This window comes from Haliotis cracherodii, unplaced genomic scaffold, assembly GCF_022045235.1.
Source record: "Haliotis cracherodii isolate W230 unplaced genomic scaffold, xgHalCrac1.p SCAF_5, whole genome shotgun sequence".
NCBI classification, from domain to species: Eukaryota; Metazoa; Mollusca; class Gastropoda; order Lepetellida; family Haliotidae; genus Haliotis; species Haliotis cracherodii.
The window spans coordinates 58,070,474-58,080,021 of NW_027266308.1; the positions used below are offsets into that span (position 1 = coordinate 58,070,474).

Consider the following 9,548-nt stretch of genomic DNA (forward strand, 5'->3'; position numbering starts at 1 on the left):
AATCACTGGATTGTTTGTTCCAGACTTGATTATTTACAAACTGCCGTCATATAGCTGGAATATTGCTGAGTGTGGCTTTAAACAAGAAACACCAGGTGAATCTAGTCTGATATTGTGTAAAAAAAACCTGATGAGTTTAAAGCTGCGCTGGGGAGGTGGTGTCCCCATGTGGTTGAGGCATTCTCTTGTTGCAAAAATCAAGTTCCTATTCCCACATGTGTCAAGCCTAATTGTGGTGTCTCCTGATTGGTTCAACTGTGTCATATGGCCCTGTGACGCAGGGGTAGCATTATCCAGATGGCTGTTTCAATGAATGCTCGTTCCACCCGTGACGAACAAGTCTGGTTGTTGATGAAATATAGTGATAGCTAAAAAGACAGATTTTTTATTCATGCACCTATTGTCTTTAAATGTAATATCCACTTATGTATGACTGTTTAATAATCTCATACCAACTTTGACTGGAGTAGGTCCGATAGTTTTTCAGATATTGTAGTAAACGTTGGTACCTTAAATTACCTTCCAGACTATATATGACTGATGACATATCGCACATGCTCAGAAGCCTTTAACCTATAATGGACTGGTATATCAACAATCAAACCTTATTGCATCTCCGAGGACTCTCAATGTACACTGTTTGCATCTGTTCACAATTTGTATGCGTATCATGCCATTTAACTTGTACTCTTATAAGTACAACAACAGACCAAATGAACTGAGTGGCACCAATTCCCCCCAAAGGAGTCAGCAATACATGCATTATACATTCTTTTTACCATGGCCACTGTGGAAGAAGGTCCCAGCCATTGATCTACCTACAGGAAAATAGGTTCATTGTTATTAAAATGAATGTGTGCTTTAGACGTCAACAGTGCAAATTTCAAATACTACTGAATCCTTTACCGTTATGTAGGTTCACCAACAGTGTCGGTGTAACACCTACAACAAGTTTCATTTGTCTACCTTTAATACCTTTCAATATATTGGTTTCACAGGATATAAATAGTGTTTCACCCTTAACCTTTGACATGGGTAAAGGATCTGATGTAGAAGCTAAAGTGGACTGGAAAGCATTCTTTGGGCAAAATTTCGGGACGCGTAGCTGGGACCATATACACAAAAATTCAGTTTCATATCCTCTGAAATTTCAGAGACGTCGTACATGCAGCAATATTTGATAAACAGGGATACCAAAAAAGTCGAAGCTGGGTCAAATATCAAAATCTGTCCTAAGAGAATGTCCTATGTTATTCTGCAACCTACATACCTACTGCACTTCAAATTTCATAATGATACATGCATAAAATCAACAAAAAGTAGAATTTTAATATGGCTGTCATGATGGACATGTTTAAATTCAAGACTGGAATTCTGTGTGAGCACTTTTTAAGAAACACTTCTGCCTAGTTGTTTCAAGGAGAGTGTCTGAAATGTAAGACAGAGGACAATGTGCTGCGATGCAAGCTCGCTTGCCTTTCAGTCAGGTGAGCTAAAACTGCTTCCAGGAAATATGTTTCTAAATGCTACCATATTTTAGACAAGACAAAAAACTCAAGGAACATTAATCATGTTTATTTGTATTTTTTTAACAATGACAATCTGCCTACTATTTACAATCAGTAGCAACACATGGTTGAAGGGAACATGAAAACTCCCAAAGCACAAGAGTCCATGTTCACTGATAACATATTTTTCATATCAAGGGTATAAAAGTACACAATACCGCAAGGGACTCAGGAAGGAATCCAGGCCCTTCACAAGACACCAGAAATGGGCTTCACACATTGTACCCATGTTGGGATTCGAACCCGGGTCTTCGGCGTGACGAGGGAACGCTTTAACCACTAGGCTACCCGACCGCCCAGCACAGGCAGAGCTAACTCTGGATTTTATCAGCGAGGTGTTACCACATATCAGTTTCATAGCACATTTTGAATCACCAGTTAGAAACTATAGTCAGCCTCTTGATGCCATCTGTCTTGTAAACAGGTCTACTCTCATATTACATAATACTTTGGTTAATTTAAACAAGTTCACAGTATGTTATACCATAACAGGGATGGAAACTAACCAAGAACATCTACTAGCCACAATAGTGATAACACATAGCAATACCCCCAAAAATGTTTGAAATTCTACTTGCTATTAATATATCTTGAACATTAACAAAACTGGTCTGGGCTAGTTGGATGGTGTTGATGTCAATCCCTGCATGTGTGTAAGTTGCATTTTAAAGATAGTGAGTTGGGTTTAATACAGATTAATACCCAACAAAAATTAGTATTCTAACTATATCAAGGCATGTCAACTTCATGTTTTGTTTGTTTGTTTGTTGTTTAACGCTGCACTCAGCAATATTCCAGCTATATGACAGCAGTTCAACTTCATGTGGGAGGAAAGTCAAAAGTGATGCAGGTCTCAGACGTTTACCACTTTGGTGAAACCCACGGGCACAGGCATGGTGCGAGTCAGCGAGGCTGACCACCTAATCCTGTTACTCGCCTCTTACGACAAGCATATGAGTTGGGCTAATTAATGCCACGTTTGAACAGTATTTCAGTTATATCATGACTGCCTGCTTAACATGGGAGGAGAGACTAAAGTGATGCAGGTCTTGGGACATGTACCATTTTGGTTGAACCCATGTGGGTATGGGGCCGACAAACCAAGGATAATAATGAGACAAATCTTGAGGTTTCAAACCCGTGATTGGATCCTGGAAGGGATGTAATTGACTTTGAAGTTTCAATTGGCGACATGTGTCACTCTTAACATCAAGAGACTTGAGCACAATACATGCATTTATTCTGTGCTGGAGATTCATACATCACACCCTAACTGTAGCATGTTTCCTGGCTAAGTTTGATCAGCCTGGTTACCTTAACACCACATGCGGTATAGAGCAATGCTGTAAGAGTTCAGTCTCAAAATGTGCACACACTTGCTGTGGGTGTAGGTGTCCGGGGAACATGTTCAGCAGTCCATGACGATGGTCCACACTAATCGGTGATGCATCACCACAGCTACGAAACAATAACAAGAGAGGTTGAGTTTGCAGGTTCAAACAACTTGCCAAGGATAGACTGTTGAGCTGAACACGGAATCACATTTAACTGGGAAGAGTTCTGCAGAACCCTATTGTCAACAATTCGGGTGTACATTTGCATGCTATGTCACAACCTCTTGGCAACCCTGTCCTTCACAACACTTCTGTTTCCATAGTGATCTGGTGGCCATCTTGGATTGGGTGATCAATCACAATGGCCGACTCCCGAAAATAGTATTTTTTCAGCTTGTTGCTGTATGTTGATGACTGTCAAACAACTTTCTTCTGTTTGACAGCGGCTGATTGTCATACTGAAACAAAGACATTGTTGTCAGTCAGGTTTAGTCACTAAACACTAACAATGAGTGAGTTAGTTGGGCTTTTAACAGTATTCCAGTAATATCGCAGCATGTCAGCTTAATGTGGGAGGAAAGCCCAAAGTGATGCAGGTTTCAGACGTTTACCACTTTGGTGAAACAAACAAGCACGGGTATGGTGCTGACAAACCTAGAAACATAATCTGGGCGAACCGGGATTTGAACCCACAATCATAGGTTTCTGGCGTGCCCAAGGGGCGCAACTCTGCACAGCGAATCGCGAAGCCTTAGACGACTGGGCCCCCGAACACTACCTACCTCCAGGAGAATAACAGACAAGGTGATTATTCATGTTGAATTGAGGATACTTATCAGTAGAAAGAAAAACTGAGCAACACTTCAATGAATTTAGGCATGAGTGAGTGAGTATGGTTTTATGCTCTTAGCAACATTCCAGCAATATCACAGCTGGGGACACCAGAAATGGGCTTCACACATTGTACCCACGTTGGGAATCAAACCTGGGTTTTCGATGTGACAACCAAAACGCTATAAGTACTAGGCCACCCCACCCAATTAGCACAGTCTTAATTGTTTACATTTGGAGCTGATTGTTTTCTTTCAAGATAAAGAAATCAGATTTGCTGGCCTTAAAGCTACACTTACTTGTACTGAGAACTAAGACACCTCAACCCTGATCAGAAAGTTTACCAAAAGCTACCTCCTATGGCAGTGTCCTCCGATCTTAGCACAGAGATGTAGCATACCAAAAGGATGTATTTACAGAGAAAAAGTCCTTTATATTACTGGTAATCAGATGGTTGGTTGGTTTGTTGTTTAATGCCGAACTCAGCAATATTGCAGCTATATGACGGCATACTGTAAATAATCGAGTTTGGACCAGACAATCCAGTGATTGACATCATGAGCATCTATCCACGCAATTGGGATCAATGACATGCATCAACCAAGTCAGCGAGCCTGACCACCCAATCCCGTTAGTCGCCTTTTACGACAAGCAGAGTCACATTTTACGGCAAGCATGGGTTGCTGAAGACTTATTCTACCCGGGATCTTCACGGGGGTCTGGTAATCAGAGGAAGGGAAGAGACAACAAGCAAATCAAGAATTGGAGCCTAATCTGACATCTTAGTGAAGGTTACCATGGTTACTACAACCAGAAGAAAGTTGGTTTGGAAAACAAAATCATCTGTAGAAAACGGTAAAATTAAAGGGAACTCACATTCTGGTTTGCGCTTTTGACTTTGCTGCTTGAGGGCCTGCATAGACAACAAAAGACAACATTAAATACATTAAATGGGGGACACATCAGAAAAATTGGCCCAATACACAGACCATGATATGTCTCGTGATACACATAATTATGCCAAATTGCATGGAAACTTCTTGACGATAAAAATTTCAGAGCAGGTTCAAAAAGGAAAAGCTTGCTGTAGACACAAATTCATGGCTACTTTTAGTGGTGAACTTGAAAAAGACTTTTTACAACACATTTTGCAATATTTGATTTACAAACATGCTGGATGAGCGAACCCAGGCCTTCGGAGTGATGAGTGAACGCTTAACCACGAGACTACCCATATCACCAGGGCTGACAGATACTGTAGAAAAAGCTTTGGACTAAGAGCACCCACCTTCTTGATAGCTGTCCAGTCTTCTATGACTTCTAGCTCCTTCAACATGTAGACAATATATGGACGTACCGACAGTTAAGGTTGCAACAAATAATCTCATAGTTACCTTGTTTCCATAGAATGCCAAAAGGCACCTTATTAACACAAACTGAAAATTTAACCTAGGTTTCACAAAGATATTGTCGTGGTATAGCTTTTAAAATACACTTATAAAACCACTATTAAAATAAATATATATAAAACAATCTGATCATGCATACGCTGAAGTTGACTGAAACATTAGATACTATATAAACATAAGCGAATTGTAGTGTAACCATGGAGTGTTATTGCTATTGACCTACTTAGGACCACATGACCCTTCCAAACCCTAAGTTAGTTATGCCATGGAAATTACCTAATGTGTTTTTCAGTGGTACTTGACCATGTTGCCATGAAAAGTAAATATATTATGACTTTTTGAAATAATGAAAAAAATCAATGAAAAATGGCAAGCGGATCCACCAGACTAGTCAAAATGTTTTAAAAGCTGTGGTGGTCTAATTAGTCTCTGAGCTATGAAACGAAACTTGGGGTTAGAGATAGTAATCGTCAGCATCAGTAAATATGTGAAAATGACAGAGTAAAGGATATCAGAAATGGTGACAGGCTTTCTCCTTCTGTCTGGGTTGAAAGGGTCTGTTGGTTTTTTCTTCTTTTTCTGACTCTGAGATTCATTCCATAAATCTGCAAAGGAAACAGATAAATGTGAAAACGGTTACATAAATACAGGGATGAAAGTTAAGGATAACTGGTTCTCACACATCCGATGGAATGACACTTAAGTATTTAACTTATGACATATTTCTCCAGAAGGAAGAAAATGGTTTTGTTTCTCAAATGCAGGAAAATCGAGAACAGCGAATAAGTGTGTGTGACCTTGCATGCAGTCAGACATAAATGGTAACTAGGAGATAACATTGTCTGTGTGAATATTGAAACTTTACATTGGCTTTCGACGTAAACTTGTGTAAAACAAAAGCTGCCACGTAAGTGAAACACATATAAATGCTTTCATGGCAAAGCAGTCTTGCTTCTACAGGCTGTGATGCTGCCTACAAAACCAGCCTTATAGTGTGTCAGTATCTCTAGTTGTGAAGCCACATACCCGAGGAAATGTCAATGTTATTCCTATCCTCTTCTAAACGACGGATTTTCTCTTCCAGCTCTTGCTTCACAGTATCATACAAGATTATCTTCTCACTCTGAAATACACAAGAACCACCACTCAATCAACTGGGACAAATATACAATATGGTTCACAGTATTATAGAATTAATGGCATAACTGTACATGAGTACCTGTCTCAAAGTCAAAGGACATCACACATGGCGATACGAGTGAGTTAGGCTTAATGCACTTTGAACAGCATTCCACACTATCGCACATGTCAGCTTAATGTGGGGGAAAGTCTGAGGTGATGCAGGTCCTAGAGGTTTACCACTTTGGTGAAACCCACAAGCAAGGTATGGTGCTGACAGACCTGGAAACATGATCTGGGTGAGCCAGGATTTGAACCCATGATCACAGATTTCTGGTTGCCCAAGGGACACAACTCAGCATACATATTGGCACTAAGGCGGCTGGGCTAAAGTGACCCCCAACATGTTAAGACTGAAAACATACAAAACAGTCCATTGAACAGACTACACACTGGCATATCATTCAATACACAACACCAGTTTGCATGAAAAAATTACCTCCATGTTCTGATATGATGACAGCTCCTCACTTTCAAATCTATTCTTAATACAAGCTATCCGCAATTCTCGAAGAATTCCTGAAACAATGAGAATCTTTGTTATTTGACCAAAACAACTCACACAAGTATCTTCACATGACATACAGATGCATCATGAAACATAAGCATCACAAATAGACATGATTTGGTTTTACACAAGATTTTCTCATTTTAATAGCTAAAAATGTGATTATGTATGATGTAAATGTATTTTGTCACAAGCTTTTTTTTTATACTTAGTAAACATGTCAAAGCTTAAGAATGCCACTTGTATAAGTTGCATTGGTGTTGGCTATTTGATATTCATACATTAGAGATGATTATGGAGTAGATGCATTGTACCATCAATTGAAACAAAGGGAATCTGTCTCACCTGCCACCTGTGTGCGAATCCTCATGTTATCCTGTAACTGAGCCAGTGGGTTTAAGTATTCTATTGCTTTTCCTGCCTTCACCTCGTCCAACTTTTCTGATACTTGTGCACTCCTCTCTCTGTACAGTCTGAAAACACGGAGAAGGCAAACGTTAACTCTATCATAAAATGATGAAACCACTTCCTACCAATCAAGGGGCCAAATTAATGGTTAAATTCCATATCCATCCTTTAAATGATATCCTTGAAACCCATTTCCCCCTTAATTATCATGTTTGTGAACACAGAGAGTTCTACAGGTATATTACCAGTTCTACCATACAGTTCAAGAAATTAATCAAAACTTACTGTTCTTTTAATTCACTGAACTGTCTTTCCAGTTCAGTCATATCATCAAGGCATTCATTTCTCCGTCGCTCGCTCTCCTCCTCATCAAGATCTACAAAAACGACACAAAAAGGTATAAAAGTATTCACATTCTATTTATACACAGGATTCAATTTCTAAGGAAAGTTGCTTATTTGTCGGTGGGTGGTTTGACAGCCTGCCATGATATTTTTCATTGGATCGTTGCGATGCTTATACTATAACTGTCACTCCATGCGGTTTATTGCCAAAATGTGAAGGTTCATCAAATACTATCACACTTGACGAAACAAAGATTGTTCGCCAGTCCTACAGCGACAATATGATCTCAGGAACAGTACATCGTACACGGAATAAATATTTTCAAATTGTGAATCCCGATTTCGAAACTTGAAATATGACATTTATAAGTTACTAATAATATTCATTCAAAGTTTTTTCTGTCAAATTCCTTGCGCCGCTTTCGAGAAAATACACAATAAACATAAAAGGCCACTAGTGCGAGTAACTGTACACATATTTTCACAGTACTTATGACATTCGTGTCATTACCCGAGGTATCTTCGTCTTCCCCCTCCGATGTTGCCGATCCCGTTTCATCATCGGACGATTTGTCGCTGTCCCCCGGATCGTGGTCCATTTCTTCTTCCTCCGTCTCCCCACGGTCGTTTTCTATCAGTGGCATGCCAAAGGCAATGATTGGGCAGTTCTTATTACTTCACCTTTCCCTGAAGAAATAGTGATATTTGAAAACATAAACAAGCACCTGCCGCCAGATGCACGCGACGCACAGACGGAACTGTATACTGCGCATGCGTAAAGGAAATCCCAGGGAAAATCCCTTTGAATGCTATTTTTAGATTCCCAGCCGTGGAACACGATGCGTGGCAATACGTACGAGGATGAAGTCAGAGACCATATAATATACGGTCTCTGATGAAGTGTATTGTTATTATACTTACATTTTCTTGCGCGCTAATTAGTCTGTCTGCAGTTGTAGCTGTTTTTTATGCATACAAAACATGGTACCTTTTTCACTTTGTATGCATAAAAAAGAAAACTTCAATTGATTGTTGACTAATTTTCTATACTACGTCTCGACCTAGGACAATGTTTAACAAGCATCAATTCTCAGTTTCGTCTTTTAGAGATGATTTAAAAATATATACACTTACTTATCCTGAACTAAGGGTGTCGGATGCACCCACCAACGTGTTTTTAATTGAACATTTTCAGACACACAGAAATTTACAACACATATTACAGTGATATTCCAAACATGAAACTGTCTTTGAATTTTGAGATAATAAATTGAATACTAGTATTCAACATAATATATTTAATTTAGATACTAAGTTGAAATTTTAAGAAGGCATTTTAAAAAGAAAATCAAACTTCAAATTAGTATTTAACTTTAATTTTATCACGACAATTTAGTTTATATAATGTAATTTGAACTTACAAGAGTACATATATAACAGAAATTCCTCATCAGGTTAATAAGTGGAATGTATCATTCGTGAAGGTACATAACATATCACTCGGTGTGTTTCACCCGTACCCGGATATCACCCGTTTTGGTGTACAATCTGAATTATGCCCCACGCGTCCTGTTATCTGAAACTATAGGAAACACTACTGATCACTGTCACTCCCGCGGCATGTTTCTACCCACCCTGTGTTATCCGAGGTGAACACGCCATATCGACCCGTCTTCTCAGTGAACACCCGATAAGCCAGACTGTACGTATACCCCGGCGTCTCCCGCCCTGTATGTACTGACTGGATGATCGACAGTTCACAGCTTGAAAACATGATTTAATTTCCTGTTTTCTTACACGCATACACTGTATCGATTACGGCGTGATTCCATTGAATATAATTGTTAGTTAATTTGAGATTTCATTATCAATTATCCTGCAAGAATGACTATTGTTACTATATCCTGGTTTCGCTGATCACGGGTGTGATAAATATACACACCGGTAAGTAGTGTTATTGCAGCTCC

At 39.3% G+C, this 9,548-nt stretch overlaps 1 protein-coding gene across 2 annotated transcripts; it reads right to left on the reverse strand.

Annotated features, from left to right (window-relative positions):
- Positions 1 to 1,560: 1,560 nt before the first annotated feature.
- On the reverse strand, positions 1,561 to 9,231 carry LOC139442681 (breast cancer metastasis-suppressor 1-like protein-A). Of its 2 annotated transcripts, XM_071223557.1 has the most exons (10): positions 9,216 to 9,231; positions 8,093 to 8,268; positions 7,523 to 7,613; positions 7,175 to 7,302; positions 6,761 to 6,840; positions 6,169 to 6,265; positions 5,655 to 5,747; positions 5,022 to 5,086; positions 4,610 to 4,646; positions 1,561 to 3,360 (listed from the first exon to the last, which is right to left on the reverse strand). In XM_071223557.1, the coding sequence occupies exons 2-10, from the start codon at positions 8,223 to 8,225 to the stop codon at positions 3,356 to 3,358; spliced, it is 729 nt and encodes a 242-aa protein (XP_071079658.1). In that variant the 5' UTR covers positions 8,226 to 8,268; positions 9,216 to 9,231; the 3' UTR covers positions 1,561 to 3,355. The 2 variants fall into 2 exon arrangements, with proteins under 2 accessions (XP_071079658.1, XP_071079657.1); XM_071223556.1 differs by lacking the exon at positions 9,216 to 9,231 and having other exon boundaries at positions 8,093 to 8,316.
- Between the last annotated feature and the right edge of the window lie 317 nt (positions 9,232 to 9,548).

What these genes read in the sequence shown, in the direction of transcription:
- LOC139442681 (XM_071223557.1), bottom strand. Translation starts at nt 8,225, where the DNA reads ATGCCACTGATAGAAAACGACCGTGGGGAGACGGAGGAAGAAGAAATG. An exon ending in GGAAGACGAAGATACCTCGG is followed by an intron (nt 7,614 to 8,092) that starts GTAATGACACGA and finishes TCGTTTTTGTAG; the next exon opens with ATCTTGATGAGGAGGAGAGC. An exon ending in AAAGCCTGTCACCATTTCTG is followed by an intron (nt 5,087 to 5,654) that starts ATATCCTTTACT and finishes AACTGTCGGTAC; the next exon opens with GTCCATATATTGTCTACATG.